The 20490-nt window shown below is 38.0% G+C and overlaps 1 protein-coding gene and 1 long non-coding RNA gene across 3 annotated transcripts in view; one reads left to right on the plus strand and one right to left on the minus strand.

Annotated features, from left to right (window-relative positions):
• The window catches only part of TFAP2D (transcription factor AP-2 delta), a 59633-nt gene extending 49463 nt beyond the window's left edge, over nucleotides 1-10170 (plus strand). For both annotated transcript variants that reach the window (XM_028510920.2, XM_036024223.1), the window contains one exon: nucleotides 7421-10170. In XM_028510920.2, the coding sequence (XP_028366721.1) occupies nucleotides 7421-7640 (220 nt within the window). In that variant the 3' untranslated portion in view covers nucleotides 7641-10170. The remainder of the gene's footprint in view (nucleotides 1-7420) is intronic.
• LOC118500209 lies at nucleotides 966-19247 on the minus strand. The gene is made up of 3 exons (XR_004902765.1): nucleotides 19111-19247; nucleotides 8417-8421; nucleotides 966-977 (listed from the first exon to the last, which is right to left on the minus strand). It is a non-coding gene; the product is annotated as an uncharacterized LOC118500209 (long non-coding RNA).
• Nucleotides 19248-20490: the final 1243 nt, after the last annotated feature.

Here is a 20490-nt window from a genome sequence, read left to right on the forward strand (position 1 = left end):
AGTAACCTAGGTTGTGTAGGACCGTCTTACGTTGTCTGTCATTGACTGAAACATCATTTTGTGGCACATGACTGTAGTTTATAAGTATAAACACTATGTTAAAGATGGAGTGTCACTAACATCTGATTAGCAAAACTACACAGGAGAAAAGAAAGATTATAATTCATTGTCTTTCAAATAGCAGTCTCTCTGTTTCATCCTCTATTATTTTTTCATTTCTGAGTCTCGATTTCTTCCGTTTTAACCCTACTGATAGAGAATACAGTTTGAACTGTTGCAATATAGTTTCCTTTTAAAAGTTAAATTCTGTATCAAAACTTAATCAGGTCAAGTCCATTGGTCAAGAAGAGGTTAGAAAGCCACCTCATAAAAAGGCAAAAGCAGTGTAAGTCCACAGGTGTGCACACACACACACAGTCTTTCCAGTAAAGGTTTTCTACCCCCTGGTGTCCCTTCCATTGCTGAAATGTGAACATGCCCTAACAGTCACGGGAGAAGTCATAAAGTAGAGCCTCACTTCTGGATCAAACACATAGTTACTACCTTCCTGAACTCAGCCTATTTGAAGAGATGGTTTATGTTGCAGAAAGATGCTCTAGAGAATGTTAATTGGGAGGGCTAGCAAAATAGGAGTTTTTAAAACCATGAATAAAATTAAGAAGATGACTGTTAAATATAAGTTACATTTTCTGTAACATCAGGTGCCATAAACAACAGCAGCCTAGATTTTCTCAGCAGGTGATTATATTGCTCACAGTCAGTTGTCAGAACCTTCCTGTTCTTCAGTGCAAAATTAGTAATGGGAAATGAAATCAATGAGCTGGAATCTAGTTAGAGACAAAAAAAATGGTTTAAAGTAAATACAGCTACCAAGCCTGACTAGCTAGGATCCAAACCTCAAATTTGGACCCGTGCTTTTTTAGTTTAGGCTTACTAATTTGGTAAGACATTTTTCCTAAGAATTACTCTTCAGATCTCTCTCAGCGTACTACAAGTGGATGTGTTTTCCTTAATCTCCCCTAAATTTCACATCATTGATTTTGGCCCACCAACTAAGCTTTTTACCACATTAAGGTATTTCTGCACGTTGGTTCTGCTATCCAATGCAGGAATTTTCCTCTCTATTTTAATGCCAGCCATTTAAGTTACAAATCCATGATGCCTTCAACCACATTGTCAATTAACATGTTGAGCGGAGTGGAATTAATGAGAGAGTGTTGCAATGCTCCCCTGGAGATGTCCTTCAAGGTTGACAACTGCCCTTAAGTCCACACTTAGTGTTTCATTGTCCAACCAGCTGTGACTCTTCCTTACTCTGCTGTCATCTAGCTTACCCCCACCCCCCAACTTATCTCATGGCATTTTGGGAGAATTTGGGAGATGCATTGCTAAAATTCTAGAGTAAGTTGCACTGTTACTGCTTTAATAACACTTTTATAGAAAAAAATTAGTACAGTTACTTTATTGGGTTCCTTATGGAACTAGGCAACCTTTCAGTGATCACCTCCATGTTTTTAAATGTTAACTCTTCAGATTTGTAATAATTCCATGAATAAATTGTGATGAATCCCTTCACTTTAAACAATGCAAAGAATCTATTGACAAATACAGCAATGTGGATAAACCTCAGAGGAATTACATGAAGTGAAAAGAAGGAGTCAGAAAAGTCTATGGACTTTATCATTCAATTTAGATGACATTTATGGGGAAAAGTACAAACTCTAAGGATAGCAATTAGAGCACTGAGTCTCAGTAGTGGGGCTTGGGGAGAGTGAATTCTGGAAAGAAGCATAAGAACACTGTTTGGATAATGGGAGTGATTACATGACTCTGAGTTTGTAGATATCCAGTGAACTATATATACCTAAATAGCATAAATATTACCATATGAAAATTCAAACCAAATAAGCCTGAGTTTAAAAATATCTCATTACAAGAAATTTGTTAAGGGACTAAGTAAACATAATTTAAAAACCCAGAGTTTCTCAAATCTGTCTCCTTTTCCCCTGCTTTGGTTATGAAAGCATGTTTCTCTATTCCATCTCACTACTTCCTGTCTCATCGCCCATGGTTTTTCAAACATAACCTAACTCCAGTGTCTTAGAAACACATTCTTATGTTTTCTTTATCCTAAAATAGGAGATTCCTGTACTTAAAAAGTCTCAACTCAGTTATGCTATTGACAGTTTTAAGAAAGCAAAGCATCTTAATTACCATTTAATCTTTCATATGCAAGCATAGCACTATCCCCCCCAAGCCTTGGGCCTATTCCTGCATTATTTCTCTTCCTCATTCTTGAAATAAAACTTCAAAGCCTACTGACCTGGACTTCAGAGACTGCTAAATGCAACCAAGGAAACTTGAGCCTTTGTAATCTCAAATGATTCCACACACTGATGTCCCCACCCATTCGCCAGAAGGCTGCTGCCTCCTGCAGGTTATTGTTACCCAAATGCTGGCGGCAGACAAGCTCCCGCAGGGTGTAGGTTGACTAGTGCCGCACCTCAGCCTTGTTTGTTTTGTTTCTGCTTTCGTTTGTGGTTTGTTTTCACTTTGTTTTAACACTCTTTATATTTTTTTAAGATTAGACTATAACTATGGTTACCAACTTACAGTGAGAGCCAAAACCACAATTTTTTAGAGATACGTAGCTTCTTATTTGTCACTTACATTACAATTTGGTGAACTTTGCCGGTCACTTATACTGTAAGCCACCCTCCCTCTTCCTCACTTTGGTGACTGAGTTCTTACCTTCATGGGTCTATTTTCTTCCCCATTGTCTTCTGTCTGCCTATTTTACATTTTTAGAGGAATGTTACTCCTTTCTCCTCAGAATTCTATTTAAGTCCTCTCATCACATTGTCAGGAGCACATATTTTCCAATATTGTGATCAAGGGATCAGGAAATTAACACCTTTTTTTACAAGAGCCTCCAAGGAGCTTTGAAGGGTGAGTGGACTTTGGGCAAAAAGAGGAATGAGGAACAAAGGTACCCAACTAAGAATGACCATCATAGGTTTGAGGATGGAGAGGACACAAGCCTGAAACAAGCCTTTTAAAAATAAAGTGATAGAACACATGATTAAAAAGGATGAAGAAAAGAGATCTGGGAAATGTAAATGTGTTAGGAAATCAGATACAACATTTGTATCCTCTGCCACTGCTCTGCAAAAATGTTTAAAATGTGTCATAAAGATGTCACATTGCCAGTTGTCTCTTTCATTTGTCTCATTGAGGATGAATTTTATATAAATTTGAATTTAGAACTTATAGATTTTGACTACCTACTTCAAACCATCATGGCTACTATTTAACTCAGGTAATATTTGCTTATGAAATGCTCTCTGATGTTAATCTTATGAAAATATATGCAAATGTCAAGTATAACTTAAATATTAACTCTGTGGTTAAAAACTAATATTGTCCAAAGTCAAAATCCAATCTTTGTTATCAAAGACTTTGGAGATTTGGAGTGGGTTACCTGACTATTGTTTGTTTTCTGTCTAACACTGAAAGTCAGCATTGTCAGTTTTCTTTTTCTTCTGTTTTTCTGTATATTCTATATTATTCCTCTTTTTCTTTTTGTAGGTCACTAAGTGTGAGATATATACCTGTTTTTCTGCAGTGTTTTGGGGCTAACAAAATGTCATGATATTCCCAGAAATTTTTTAATCACCCTGTGATTTTACACTTTTTTGTGTGCTATTCTAATACAATATTAGATCATTTTAGTTATTTGAATTCATAAACTTCACTGAAAATTGCTAGAACAGAGGCTATCCTTTGCATTTAGAATCATCCTATGTGGTGTGCCATGCATATTTTTTGTTGTACAAGTAACTTTAAATTAAGGAAACTAACAAAATTTGCATAATGTTTTTTTTAAAGATTTTATTTATTTATTTTTAGAGAGAGAGGAAAGGAAGGAGAAAGGGAGAGAAACATCGATGTGTGGTTGCCTCTTCTACACCTCTCACTGGCGACCCAGACTGCAACCCAGGCTTTTGCCCTGATTGGGAATCAAACCAGAGACCCTTTGGTTCACAGGCTGTCACTCCACTGAGCCACACCAGCCAGGGCAAAATTTACATAATGTTTTTAATGTTGAAAGAAAACAGTTCAAGTAATTACTTTTCTTATGTTGAATATTCCACAATCAATTTTTGTCTTCTCTGTTAAGCTCAGTGGTCTTCCAACTTCCATCACCTTCTGTCCATGTCCTGCATTTTAAGAAAAGCATGATAAGCATTAATAATGATGAATTGAAGCTTAGAGTTAGAAAGAACTTTGCAGATGTTCTAGTTATACCTTTGTCATTTTACAAGGTTACATAACTTCAGAAAGTGAATCACAAATCAGAAAGTGACTAAGGTCGGAGCCAATTCAAAGACTTGGTACACCTAGTTCTCAATGCAGGGCAGAGATGACAATGCAACCTGCTAATGAGCAGATACATATTTTAGAAGCCAAAAAGGCCATCAGCCAAGAAAGATACCAGCTTAAGAATCTTTCATTATGGTGACAACTTTTCTGGACATGGGGAATTAAAGCATTTATACAGACCTATCCATTTTGTACTTGATTTTTAAATCCATGGTTTTATACGGGAAAGTGAACAGGAAGAATTAACATCTTTTCTGGGCCTCAAATCTGCCTATAGAACAAAGTTAGAGAAACTAAGCTAAAAGTACCAACATATTGTGATTTTTCAAAGGAAAGGAATAAAACACACCCTCAGCCTAAGAAGAACATAAACACAAAGGAAATACGGAATATCAGATTTCCCTGGGAAATTATTTAACTTCTCTAGCATTAGTTTCTTCATCTATAAAATGGAGATAATAATACCCACTTACTGTTGATGCCAGGGTTATATGAGGCCATACAGAATAAAGCACTCAGAACAGGGCCTGCCATGTGGTCAGAACTCACACATTGGCTATTAACTGTAGTATTTAACCTAGTAAAAATAAATTCTGCATATTTAGCTATAGATGACGAAGGCAGTCACAACGAAGAGGATGTAGAAGTAGAGAGGAAAATAAAATAAATCTAATGATACAAGGAACCCTAAAACAGGAATAAAGCACAAGAAAAGAGGTAGTTTGTACCCAGAGCCAAACATCTACACATCAGTGGATTGCTTCACTCAGTTCTTTTAGTGGGTACAGCCATGATTAGTTCCTCCACCTCTCCAGTCAATTGCATTTGTTGTCCAGACTCCCTGATAGATACTAAAGCATATACACTCCTCTCTAGTTATCTCATTGTAGAAATGGAGTGGAAGTCAGCATTGCTGCTCACCAGTGCAAGATACTGAAGCAAAGATATGTGTATGCTTGAACTATGATAATATTCCGACATTACAAATTAGATATACTTAGTTGCCCAAACACTGACCATTCTTGTTTTCTTTTTAAAAAAAAAGATTTATTTATTTATTTATGTATTTATGTATTTATTTATTTTTAGAGAGGGAAGGGAGGAGGAGAGAGAGAGAGAAAAACATCAATGCACAGTTGCTGGGGGCTGTGGCCTGCAACCCAGGCATGTGCCCTGACTGGGAATCGGACCTGCGGTACTCATTCTTGTTTTCTTAATAACAGGATACTGAAGGGTTTTTTTCCCTTTTTAGTGTATATGAATTATGATCTAGGCATAGGCCAAGCTTTGTAAAATGTCCAGATGAAAGATGCTAGTAACCTGTGCAGTATAATGAGGGATATGCAGAAAATCTTACCCTCACCCTTAAAATCCCACAGCCAACAATATTTATCATTTATTGAACATATACTGTAGGTCTGGCCATGTTCTGAGCCCACTAAAGGGATTAATATAAACAATTCCCTTGGGTACATCCTATTGTTATCACTACTGAGACATATCAGTAGGCTGCATTAGACCCTAAGTCCCATTGTTTTAAAGTCCCTAAGTCCCACCATTTTAAAGTTTCATTTTAAAACAATGAAAATCTCATTATCTTTGTTCCTGAAGGTTATATACTCTAAGAGGGGTCACTAGCTAATTAACATATTTTGGAGGATAGTTCTATCTGATTTAAAAACTGCTAAAGCCTTAACAATGATAGCAACCTAGGACTTGTAAGTAGTTAATAGTTTGGTTTTTTTAATACACTATATATACTATGCATATGGACTGTTATACTATACATAGTATATTACATATTGTGTATATTATATATTATATGTAGTATATATAATAACTATATATACCATGTTATATATATGCTATAACATATGCATAATATATGTCAAGCATGTTTTCCTGTGTTATTACAAGTATGAATTATGGGGAGCAATCTGGCAGCGGTACTTTAGAAACAGTTGACCAGTGGCACAATATGGGTCACTTCTTTTCTTTTTTTTTTTTTTTTTTTAATATTTTATTTTATTTATATTTATTTTTAGAGAGGGAAGGAAGGGAGATAGAGAGAGAGAGAGAGAGAGAGAGAGAGAGAGAGTGAAACATCAATGTGCGGTTGCTGGGGGTTATGGCCTGCAACCCAGGAATGTACCCTGGCTGGGAATCGAACCTGGGACACTTTGGTTCCCAGACCGCGCTCAATCCACTGAGCTATGCCAGCCGGTCACTTCTTTTCACAAGAAGAATAAATCTGCACTTACTTGCCCAACTAGAAATGATATTTGTCATGGTTGGAAGGGCTACCTGTACTGAAGTTGCCATGATACCTACACCTGCTCATTAGTTATGGTTATTAGTTAATATGCTGCTAAAGCCCAAACACAGAGTGGTTTACATAAGATAGAATTTTATTTTTTTCTCAGTAAAGAAACTGGGGCTGAGTGGGTTCTTTCCATCTTGTTCTGTTACCAACACCAGGGTGATTATCCTCATCTGCATGGCTGCATAACTATTTTGAGAGGACCCAGTTTCACTTTAAGCAGGTGGGAGGGTTAGTCCCATGTTCAAACATCGCTGCTGGGGTAAAATTCAATTACTATGAAGAAAAGAAGGATGAAGTCAGAAACAACCATCAGGCATGCTCAGCCAATTTTGATTTCTTCTTGTATGATCTATGTCCATACAAGCATGGCTATCACTCTGAAATGAGATGGTTCCCACACATAGAAAGTTGTATTTTCTGATTTTCTTAATGAGATGGAGAACCAGAGTCAAGTCATGTGTTAAATACTCAGATTTGTTAATAATTAATGCATGTCAGACCTATAAGGGATCAACCTTCTTCCAAATACATCCCAATTTCTTACCATCCAAAGCAGTACACTGACTTGTATTCTACCTTCCACAGTGCCTGGCACCACTTAGGAACATAATACATGCCTGTTGAATTGGTTGATGTGGATTGATGGTGGATTTGTTATCCTATATCATAGTGCAAGTTGTTCATCTTTTTTCCCCTACTACTTCTCATTTCCAGTTTGATCACTCATGGCTTTGGGACTCCAGCAATATGTGCAGCCCTAAGCACTTTCCAAACAGTCCTCAGTGAAATGCTGAACTACTTGGAAAAACATACTACCCACAAAAACGGCGGAGCGGCAGATTCTGGCCAAGGACATGCCAACTCGGAGAAAGCCCCCCTGCGGAAAACTTCAGAAGCTGCGGTGAAAGAGGGCAAAACAGAAAAGACAGACTAGCTGCATCAAACAGAATCTATTTCCAGAGAGTCTTGCTGCTGATATTTTTTCTAATATATATATCATTGAGGGTGATTAATCTTCAGTGGACTAAATCTCGACCCTCCCCTGAACCGTCATAAAAAACAAAACTGGAAATGAAAAATGAAACAAAAAAGGACAAAACCACAAAAAAAGAGAAAAAAAGGAAAACAGCAGTGTAACTGTGTGATGAAATTGTCACTTTTTAATTTTATGTTATGATAAACTCCTTTTGTGCACGTAATTTATTGTTCTGAATTATACACATCACAATTCTAAGCACTTCCGGACTTTGGAGAGGCAGCACATGCTTTTTCACACCTGACTGATGCACTTTCTTACCCAGCGTCATAGGTAGGGATCAGAAAGCATGACCAAACTGGAATCCACCACCAGAGATAACAGCTCCAATCTTTCTTGACTTAATTCCCTGTAACAAGAGTGCCTCTTTCCATTAACTAGAACACTCTGGCAATCAATCCATCAATAAATATTTTGGGAGCTCAGAACGGCAGTCATGAATCTTTGTCCTGTAAATTGACAGAAATTGTAAAATTTTGGCCACCCCCAGCCCACTTAACTACCAGTGCCTTGGTGGTATTTAAAAATTCCAGAAAATGCTGTCCCCTCTGTGTATGACTATTCTCACCCCACCCTAAGTCCTTCTGTATTTTTCCCCAATAGCTAAGAAGAGAGTCGGCATAATATTTGAAGAGAGAAGTAATAAATGAACTCCTCTACCCATTCTCATATACCCAACCTAACAGCTGGAGAAACAGACTGCACTTAATGGGTTGGGGCAGGATGGATACAGGAAAAGGTAGCTTTGCCACCTGGTCTCCCAATGGGAAGCAGTGGGATTGTGTAGCCTGGAAATGCTTGGGAATAGGAGCAGTGATCTTTCCAGGAGGCCCCGCCCCTCAGAGACAGGAGAGGAGCCCAGGGCACCACTGGAGGTCCACTGAAGTGCTGGTGGCCAATGGTTGTATGATTTGAATGAACGCCCTCTTTTTTCTACCTTTGTGCATTTTCTGTCTGCCCAATAGCTGTGTTCTAAACCTTTAGAAGCACAGAATCATTCAGGTGTGTGTTTAATTAAAAGGAAAAAAAAACAATAATCAGAGAAGATTTTTGCTTTTAAGATGATGCTTCCTTTTTTTTTTTTTAGCTTGTTCTTATAGCTTCATTGTTCTTTAATTAAGATATGAAAAACAAGAGGTTCTAGGCTGTAAAAGCCAGAGGATAATTGAGTGAAAGGACCAGTTAAACCAGAAAGTTTCAATAAACCTGATTGGTACCACATTGTTCTAGCCTTTCTACTGTTAATTTTTCCAACTGCTAAGCAAATAAAGATATAAGTCATCATCTATGAAAAAATACTTTAATAATGTGTGGACACAACACAGTGTAACATGAAAATATTGTCCTCTTGTTAACATATTTCAATTACTTTTGCTAAGTGTCTTCCATAATATAATCCCATGGGGAGTATTGGTATTATTTTGAATTGGGAGGAAATTGCTCAAGATTTTTTATGTAGAGATCACAAGGAAAGTATTTTTATCTAACAATAATTCTTAAAATTATTTGACTTTTGTCTTCAGTCTTGTATAGAAAAGAACCATAACCAATACAAATCTAAATTTTCTAGATTAAATTCAATTAACAGACATTACTAAGGAATTCTATGATAAAGGGGTTTTATAATTACACAGGAGAAAGGCTTAAAATAAAGAAATGAATTGTGATTTCATGTGTTTAGATCCATTTTTAAAATTTTACCATTATTTCAAGCTTAAATTTTTTTAATAAAATAGAATAAAGCTGAGATTCTGCTGCAGTTCCAAATTTCATCACAAAATAAATTATTCCATTTTACATGAAATTTTCCACATTGTAAATTATACATATGAAAAATGATGAATATTTCAGTTCATAAGTAGTAGGAAAGCTATATACTAATAATGTGGATCACTAATATTTCCTTAATAAAATTTCCACATTAACTTTCTTTCATTCTTTTTATTATTAACAATGCATATGTATTTAATATGGCTTTTTGATATGCATATCTGCTAGGTACTTAATGTAGTTATACACCATGTCAAATATTCACCAATAATCAGATGAAAAATTAGGTCTGGCTTATAGTACCAGCTTATTTCTCCACCCATAGCTGTGACTAGTTGGGGTTCTTAATACCTCAATGGGGTGTTATTATTTACTAGCCTTGGAAACAAAAGTATAACTATAAACAATTACAATGCATATTATTTGCCAGGACTTGGGGTGTCTTAAGAACCTTAAATGGACAACACCCACCATTTAACTTAACCAGCCATTAGGACAGAAACAAATTGATGGACTGGTCATGTTTAGAGTCATTATTTATTATCATATTCTAATAGACATTGTTAACATACCAACTTTTGCCTTGTATATAATAGGTACTCAACACTTTTTAAATAAATGAATAAATGAATGTGTCTATGTTCTTTGTCCAAAATGGGCCAAAGGACCTTTTACTTTTGATTGTTTTTCAATAATCCGTGCGTCAATCTGGCATGCTTCTTCCATGGTAATTTATGAATAATTCTTTTTATTTGAATAAGGAAATATTTCCACTATATCATGTTAGTGGCAAGTAGATATAGTTAAATATAGAACAATAAAGAAAATTAGATATGTATCAGAATTTCAACAAAAGTCAAGTTATAATCATTATCAGTATTATAGTTTTATAGTAATGGAAGGTAACTCACAAAAATCTACCTGATTTTCAGTGTTATGATGAGTAATAAAGCAATGAAAAAGCCTTTCAGATTAATTATTACTTGTTCAGAAAATTGTGCCTTTCATAATTATTCATAATTGATAATGACAATTAATGTAAATTTTTATGCTTAACCATGTGAAAGATTAGGTCAAATTCTTCTAAAAAAGAAATGTCTGTTTTAAGGCTGTTTCAATAATCAATTTAAGAGCCTACGGCTATTTCATTAGCATTACCATTTAAGTTTGGTGGTTCTGGAAAAATAAATGAAAACTGTTATTCTACTTTTTCTTCTCTGGAAAGTAGAGAGCACTGGAAAGATGCCTCATCTTTTCTCCTGCTCACTTTTTTCAGATGTTTCAAAAATAGGAACAATTCTTTCTGACTTTGTAGTTCCTTTGTTTCCTTTCCCTCTTTTTAAATTTATATTCTCTTCAATGTCCAGGGCATAACCTGACCCTTCAGCACTTGTGAGCATCTTGACCCTAGTGTGACAGTGATAAACATTTGATCGTTTTTCACCTGGTGCTTTTAAGGTAAATGTGTTAATGAATTACTCTCGTTAATAATGAGTAAAACAATATAATTTCATTTTGCCATATTTTTTCCCATTTTATGCTTCTTTGAAGGCATTTTAGACAAGTGCAATTTTTAAAATGGATTGGGATATTCTACACAATGAGCATGCCATCTCCCTTCAAATTGTAAACCAAGTTAACGTAGGAGGTGTGCCATGGCCTACTGACTAAGAACATAGCCTCTGCAGCTAAAATACCCGGGCCTCAATCACAGCTCTTTCATTTCCTTCTGGGTGACCTTGGGCAAATTGCCAAACCTCTCTATGCTTCCATTTTTCCTTCTGTAAAATGAGGGTAATAATGATACCTACTCACAAAATTATTGTCAGAATCAAAGAGTTAATGCATCTAAACTGAGAGCAGAACAGGGGCATGGTTAGCGATGTGTGTTAGCTATTGCCTGTAACACACAGACAAACTGTTCTTTTTATCTAGATACCAGTTCCTCAGTTTTTTGAACTCCATTTACATGGCATGCTCTGTCCTAGAGAAACAGAGTGGAACAGAACATTTTTCTTGCAAATTTCTCAATCTCCTATGAAAATCCCAGACATTAGCATATGGTAAGTGCTGTGATGACAAGGTGCACAAGCTGTCCCAACGTAAACCAGACCAGGGTCCAGGGAACTGCAGGGAGGGCCTGAAGGGTAGAGAAGAGGATAGAAAATTAAGGGCAGCAGTTGTGATCAGGGACTGGAAAAGCAAAAATCAGTAATAAAGTGACTTTATGGTTCTGGGTGAATTAAAAACACTCGGCAGGATGCTATTTTGAAAATTAATAGATGCACCAAGTATTTATGGTCATTCTTACCTTCTTCCCTTTTAGGCAACTAACATTTTGTTTGGCCTGCCTCAGGGCAGAAATGTAACCTAATGGAATGCAGGCAACAAGAGTTGAACTTTTGTACAAGTTTTCAGTTTCAAAATTCTAGGCCCTAAGGAAGACTTGAAGTTCAAAAGTGTACCTGTCAGGACATTTTCCCTTCATACACACACACACACACACACACACACACACCACACACAGGAGACCATGGTTCCCAGGTAGAGGAAAGAAAGAAAAAATAAGAGATTAATTAAAGAAAGCTTAGCTATCATTGCATCTCCCTGAGAAGGGGCTGTCCTGGTAAGGTTGGGGGCAGAGGGAACCATGTCCTCCTCTCAGAGAAAAGCCCAGGGAGGAAGAACATCCAGCATAGTGAATAGGCAGAAGTGACATCTATATGCTGTGTGTCTAAGCAGGTGGTTCTCAGACAGCTGCATGGGGTTTCTCCCAAGGAATTTATCTCAGCATGGCATAGAGAGACCAGGATGACATGGTTTCAAGCAGAAAATAAAGAAGCAGCAAAAGCATATTTCACATGTATCCAGGAGCAACCTATGCAGCTGACATACATGCAGCATGCTCACAGGTTAGACTCCAGCCACACAGGAGATACCTGAGACATGTGCCAATCAAAGAGCAAATGGGAATTCCCATGTATTAGAGTCCAGTCAGGAGAACAGCATCCTCCCTATGGATTTCTAAGAGAAAGAACTTGATGAAGAGAAGTTAAATGGGTGTTAAGAGACTGGAAGAGCAAAAATGAGACACTGAATCACCCAAATATTAGTAATTTGAAAAAAAAGAGTGACCACCCCTATAACTCTATAGATGGGAAAACAAAAGGAAGGAGGTGAGGTTATTGCACCTGGGAGGTTGGAGGAGAGCATCCTCCTCCCTACAGTTGTTGCTCAAACCTGGTGGTGGTACCTCTGATGGGGTAGAGTGTGGCTAAGGCTGGGAATGCAGAAGAAGCTAGAGGCTGGAGTCGTGACCTTCCCCTTCTGCTCAAGGAGTGCTGACAGGAACTGGTAGTACATGGAGCATCCTTTTCCTTTCCTTCTTCCTTTCAATTCCCAGTGTCTTCCATTGTCAGACCTGATTAGAAGCCAGGGGGCAAAGGGTTATGAGAAGGATAGTTCGCAGACCTCCAGCCCCAACATCTCTACAATGTCAACATCAGTAGATGTGGATTCAGACCACATGTTCCCCCACACAAATTGGAGCTACATAAAGCCTTCCCCACTTGACTCTAGGACATAGATGTAACCCAAGAAGACCCTGAATGGAGTTGACTAACTTTCTGCCACATTTAAAATGGGGCTCAAATATAGAAATAATGTCAGGTTATAGAAAATACAGTGCCAGTTCTCATATATTCAAAATGGAAGATAGACATTCATACTGCACTAAAAAACTATATTTTAGCTACTTTCCACCTGCATCAAAGAGGATTCAAAAAAAACCAAGACACTTAATAAAACTTGAAATAGCAATTTCCAATAAAAGCAGAAAAAATTAAAATAAGTAAACATGGATATATGAGTTATTGTCAAAATCTAATGTAAGTTTTCAAAGTTGTTCTTCCTTTAACATTATGTTTCTTTAATTATTTTTTTCATGTCAAGAGGTATTTGAAGGATATATATTAAGATGATATTTAAGTTGATGTTTAGTCTTCCTTCCAAATCCAGTCATGATATTCTTATAGTCACTAAACCTAACTCTGTGCATAAATATTAGGATCTTTTATCTTCTCAGCACTCACATTCTCCCTGGACAGTATCATCTTCTATCATAATTTCAACTATCATGTCTTTTCTTGTGGCAAAAATCAATAGCCATCTGACAAAGTCCATTTAGGGTCTTTGTCCTAGGTACACATCTATAGCAGGTTTGGCAAACTCTTTCTGTCAAGGGTCAGATAGTAAATATTTAGGCTCTGCAGGCCATACATACAGTCTCTGTTGCAACTCCTCAACTCTGCCACTGCATTTCTTTTCTGGATTTACAAGTGTTTTCTCTAATTAGTTAACTTTCATTTTATAGTAGGTAAATTTTTGCTTTCTTAATGAATGACAGGATTCCACCGGAAAGAATAGTCTTCCATCCTGGAGGTTATATAGCTATTATAATGACTTTGGAAGCATGAAAGTAGCCCTAGACAATATGTAAAAAACTAGACATGATTCTTCCAGTAAGTCTTTATTTACAAAAATAGGCTAAGGGCTGGATTAGTTTGCTACCCCTAGATTAAATTTCTCAGCATGTCCTGTTGTTTGTAGCTATGTGATTAAGTTTTCTCCAGTGGGGGAGAGGAGGTGATATTTGTCACTTTCAGATTTTACCAGTAAAATCCAGCCACACACTTGCCTCCATTTTATGTTCTCTTCTACCAGATGCATGAGATAATGATGAGGCCTTGGGACAAGGGTTCTCAATGTTGGCGCTACTGACATTTTGGGCCAGATAATTCTTATTGTGAGGGACTGTCCTGTGTGTTGTCAGATGTGTAGCATGTCCTTGGCTTCTGTCTACTCACTGCCAGCAGCATCTCTCCTAGTTGTGATAACCAAAATTGTCTCCAGACATTGCCAAATGTCTCCTGGGGGATAAAGTCACCCCAGTCAAGAACCACTGTCTCAGAGATGACAGAAACACAAGATAGAAAGTACCTGGATCCTAAAATGACCACACAGAAGTACACATGACTCTGACCTAAACTTCTATTATATCAAACCACTGGAATTAGGGTGGGGGGGGTACAGGAGTTTGTATTTGTTACTATGTGTTAGCCTTGCCCAACCCAATGCTGATGAATTACAAATCTATATCTTCATTTCAGAATATTCTTCTGCACTCTAGATCCATATAATCAATTTCCTATAGGTAGCTCCTTATGAAAAACAGCAATCTTCAAACTGAACATATATCAACATACAGATTCCTAATCAATCCCTTTCCTCAACCAACTTCCTCTTCATGAGTTTTCTTGTTGTTTATGATGTGCTCATACAGTTGTCCAAGACAGAAAACTTTTGTCTTCTCTCCACACACCTTCTCCCAGGACAGTATCATGTTCTCTCATAATTTCAACTATCATGTCTTTTCTTGTGGCAAAGACCAATAACCATCTAACTAAGTCCATTTAAGGACTTTGTCCTAGGTACTATCTGTAGCAGGTTTGGCAAACACTTTTTCTATCTGTCTACCCCTTCCTACAGTTAATCACTAGTTTCAGACAAATAAATATCGTAGTAGCATGATAAATTACTTTTAGGGCCTAGTGATTGATGGTATGAGGTAGTCATTCTCCTAGTTCAGGGCACCATCGAATCAGGATTGCAGTAGCCTCCTACCTGGTCTGTCTGCCTCCAGGCCTGCTCTTCTTTATTCCATCCTCTACACTGCAGAGAATCATTCTAAAAAATGAATCTGGTTTGAAGATCTCACACAAAATTCTTCATGGCTGGCTATTGCCCTTAAAATAAAGTCAAACTCTTCTAGAGGATTTTTAATGACTTCCTGACCTGGGTTTTGCTCTCCCTCAGTCTCCTCAAGCTTTACCTTGTATCCCAGTTTCTTTCATTACATTCCCTCCTCCCCCCACTTACATACTCCATGGTTTAATCACACTAAGCTTCTTTGAATTTCTGACACTCTCCATGGTCTAAGACTTTGCCTATGTAGCCCTTTAGCTAGCAACATTATGTTCTACCCAATCTCCTTCACCAAGCCAGCTTCTACTCATCTTAAAAGTCACCAATTCAGTGCAATTCTTATGAGTTTTCTGTTGCTGCATCACATTAGCACAAACTTAATGACTTAAATCAGCGTCCATATACTAGTGCATATTTCTATAGGCCCCAAGTCCAGCCAGGCTTAACTGGGATTCTGCTTCGACTCTCATAAAGCTGAACTCCAGATAAGGACCAGGCTGAGCTCTTCTCGGAAGCCTCTTGGGAAGAATCCTCTTCCAAACTCATTCAGGTGGCTGGCAAGGTTAGTTCCTTGTGGTTGCAGAACTAAGGTTCCCACTTGCTTGCTGACTGCCAGCCAAGGGTGACTGGCACTCTCAGGTCTTTATCACGCTGCCCTCTCCATGTTCAAAGCCCCTGACCATGCATTGAAGCCAGCAAGTGTCTCTCAGACTTTTCCTCTGCTATTCGATAGAGAAAATACTCTGCTTTTAATGGGTTCACATCTGGAAGACCACCCAGATGATCTCCCTTTGGATTAACTAACTCATAGTTAACATATCAGTAACAATAATCACATCTGCAAAATTTCTTTGTTACCTGAGGTAACATAATCATAAATGTGTTATCACATTATACACAGAATCCCAGGGATTCGGGTCAGAAATCTGGGAGTTCATCTTTAGAATCCTACTTACCACAGAGGCCTTCTCTGATTCTCCAAACCAGGGTGCTTTTCTCTCTTTTGTGCTCCTCTACCATCATTTATCCCAGTAGTGTCACTGGTTAAAGACATTTACGTAGTCATTTGTTTAATACAGATGATCCCCAGTTTCCACAACAGTAAAATGAGGGTAATTATGGCATTTACATCAATAGGTTGCTATAAGAATTAAATGAATTTTTCCATGTAAAACCATGAAACATTGCCTGAGACTTCGTAAGGGCTCAAATGATGTTAGCTGTTCATATTATTGCAAATGTTGGAATTGCTAGAAGTAAATATCACCAGGTTTTGAAGAGGGCATCCATGTGTCTTGCCTATCATTGTATTCCCAGCAGCTAGCCCAGTGCCGCCCTGACATATTCCTACTTGGCAGGAACGAAGGATGGATAAATGAATATGGAATTCAAGGGCTAACCTGAGGTCTACAAGGTAATATTCCCTAAAAGAAATGGAGACAATCATAAATTAATGGGAGCACTAGATCTGTCTTCAGCTTCACAGTGCCAAGTGAAAATTGATAGGCACAAAATATCTCGTCTTAACCCAGAAAGTCATTATCACACAGTCCCCAATGCATAAATCCTGTAAGTACATTGTTAAAACTAAGATTTAAATAAAAGAGTAATGGAAAATAAAACTGACAACTTATTGTCTCATCTACAGAAAAGCATTCTTTGTATACCATATTATATCCTCAAACAGCACTGAAATCGGTATAAATGCTTATTGTTCCTAATTGTCCTAATTATCTATTTGAAGCCTATTTACTAGCACAGTCAAGATGGATTTTTTTTTTTTTCTGAGGCTGGTTGAGGGAATATGGGAAAGCTACATTTCTTTTCTGGCTTCATAAATGTTTTCTCTAATTAGTTAACTTCCATTTTATAGTAGATAAGTTTTGTTTTCTTAATGAATGGCAGGATTCCACTGGAAATTATAGTCTTTCCTCCTAGAGGTTATAAAGCTATTATAATGGCTGTGAGACAGAAGACTATTGTAATGGTTTTATTGAAAGGGTTTTGGAGAAGATTGTCTATGACTTCCTCTGAACATGGAGGAAAAAGCAGTCCTATGTGCAGAGAATACTACAGATAAGTTTTCCCCTGTTGCCTGCCTGTATGGAAGCATGAATTTAATTGTTACGTGAACATTAAACTCCCAGAACATGTAACGGTAACTGGAAATTCCAGATTTCTTTGTAAATTGGTCAAACTAAAATTCTTACCATCAGCAACAAATCATATTTAATCAAAAGAGATTTTCTTCAGCCCAGAACATTTTAAAATAAATTCTTCTCATACTCTTCATCCAAATGAAGACCAATTAAATCTATTCATTCATTCATTTATTTTTCAAAAAACTTATTTAGAATTCACTATATGCCAGTCACAAGGTCAAACATATAATAGAAGATGCTAAATAAGTTCAGCAGTAGAACTTTAAATTTTACTCAATCCTTTGTTTTCATTGGTCTTATTTCTTTAAAATTCATATTAATTTCAAGTCTTAGGTCTAGGAGCTCATGCTCCTTTCCAGTGGCTATATATAGCAATTCTCATTATGTACTTATTTTTTAACTCCTTCATCACAGACTGGAAATACTTTATTTTATGCATTTATTTATGTATGCTCCTACAGTCTTCAAAAATCAGATTTAATGCAGCTTTCAGAAACGTATACAAATAATAACACACTATAAATTAGAAATAGCTGGGAAATAAAAAGGCAAATTAATGGTATATTTGTAAAATAGAGCCACAAATGAAGCTAATAAAAAATAGAGTTGTGTTTGCTGTATACAACTGGCTAGGAAATCAAACTCTGAGCTTTCTAGTAGCCATGGTAGAATGATCATTAATTCAGTTTTATGTTTGTGCCTAAGACTAAGGCAGAATTATTGTTCAGCAGAAATACAACTATTTCGGACACTTAGGTTAGGAAAAGTCCTTGGAAAAAGAACTATGAACAACATTCAGCAGATTCGAGTTTCTAATCTCAGCACCTTTGACAGTCTGGCTGGGGAATTCTTTGCTGTGGGGGGGATGTCCTGTGCTTTGTAAAGTATTAGACTCCCTCCACTAGATGATGATTCCACCCCTCCCCCAGCCGTGACAACCAAAAATGTCTTCGGACATTGCTAAGTGTCCTGTAGAAGCTCAAATTTCACCCCCCTGCCACCATGTCCTGCCCATTAAGAGCCATTGGACATAGATCTGTAGTAGGCAGTCAGATAGGCATGAGCAGATTAGCAACTATAGGCCAGGTGTAGGCATCACCCTGGGTGCCTAGCAACAGGCAAAACTATAAACCCTTGCCTGACCACTCCCTTAAGAATTAATCCCTGGAGATGACATCTAGGCTTCAGCTGTGTTTTACCTCTAGGCTTGGAAAAACAGCAAAACCAGGTGAAGCCATGCCATGGCTAGCAACGCCATGGCTGACATCAGGTGCCATGGTAGCAATGTCATGGCTTACCAGATGCATTGACTAATGACCACCTGGTGCTGACCATGACCCTGAGGAGACACACCTGGAAAGCTTATGAATATTCAATTGGGATCCTTCCCTGAGACCTCCAGATAAAAACCTTCAGGATTGGGGGACGCAGTGCTCAAGCTCCAAGGACCTTCTTTTGCTTCTGTGGCTTGTTTTCTGAGCCCATTTCTTCCACAGCTCACTTCTACCTCTGTGACTTTCTAAGTAAACTTTATCTTAGAATTCAGAGCAAAGCTTTTTCACCATCTTGAAGCCTGTGGAGCCTGCCAGGAACAGGATTTCTACAACAACAAGTATGTCTGGAAGGCGGTGGTCCAAGGCCATTTTAAGGGCTCTAAACAGGGTCTCCAGAACCAGAGGGAGCACACAGCCCTTCTTAAAATTGAAGGTGTTTATGCTCGAGATAAAACTGAATTCCATCTAGGCAAGAGCTGTGCTTCTGTGTACAAAGCAAAGAACAACACAGTGACTCCTGGTGGTAAACCAGACAAAAGCAGTCATCTGGGGAAAGGTAACTTGTGCTCATGGAAACGGTGGCACAGCTGAAGCTATATTCCGAAAAACCTTCCTGCTAAAGCTATTGGACACAAAATCCGTGTAATGCTGTACCCCTCAAGGATTTAAACTTACTGATAAATAAATAAATAAGAACCCTGACTGTGTGGCTCAGTTGGGGGCCCTCTGACAAAGTGAAGGATTCCGGGTTGGGCCACCTGGTTGGGCTGCAGGTTCAGTCCCTGGTCAAGATGCAAGAGGGAGCCAACTGATGAATGTTTCTCTCACAAGTCGATGGTTCTCATCTTTTTCTCCCTCCCTTCCCTCTCAAATAAGTAAATAAAATCTATTTTAAAGAGTAAATAAAAAAAGAATTCAGAGCCAAGACTCAGAACTATTCCTTAGCCATAACTCAAGCACTGAGGTTGCCGAACTGAGATCCAGCCTGACTCCATGGGTCTAACACCTGGTTCTGTTTCGCTGTCCACAGATCCATCAAGGAGGAACACACTGTCGGCTTGGATAAATGACATTATAGCGAAACACAGTACTGTGAAAACAAGGCTCTTTTTGGTCAGAACACTAGTCCAGTTAGTCATCTACCGGCCTAACAATTCAGGGTTCTATTTAGAGTAACAAACTGTTATCCATCAGGAATTTAAGAAGAGTGTCCCTCTCAGCTCAATTTCTGATAGATATTGGATTGCAGTGAACTTTATGATTGTCCTTCTAGGTAAATACTGTTTTAAGTTGTATTTTTTTATTGCATGGACGGCCCTAATTTTCCCACCTTCCTATACCCACACCTTTTGGTGGTTCCCTTGCACGTCAACTCTGGGCTTAATGGGAAAGCGACAAACTCGATGCAAGCAAAGGCTTGAAAAAATATTCTCTCTCTCTCTCCCTCTCTCCCTCTCTCTCTCTCTCCCTCTCTCCCTCTCTCTCTCTCTCTCTCTCTCTCCCTCTTTCTCCTCTGCTAGGAGGACAAATCTAGGATAGCCTGTTGGAGGAGAAGAGACTTCATGGAAAAGAGATGAGTTACCAGCCAGCATGCTGCTGATCCTCTGCTCATGTCACCCTGTTCGTACCAGATGCACGAGCAAGACTGATAAAGCACCGCAGGGCTAAACTCAGGCCAGCAGAACAGGCCCAGCAACCCTTAGACTTACAAGACATAACAAATGGTTGCTCTGAGTGAGCTGACTATGTCTGCTGAAAATGCTCCCTATATTTGCCTAA

The sequence above is a fragment of the Phyllostomus discolor genome, chromosome 4 (genome assembly GCF_004126475.2).
Source record: "Phyllostomus discolor isolate MPI-MPIP mPhyDis1 chromosome 4, mPhyDis1.pri.v3, whole genome shotgun sequence".
Lineage (NCBI taxonomy): Eukaryota > Metazoa > Chordata > Mammalia > Chiroptera > Phyllostomidae > Phyllostomus > Phyllostomus discolor.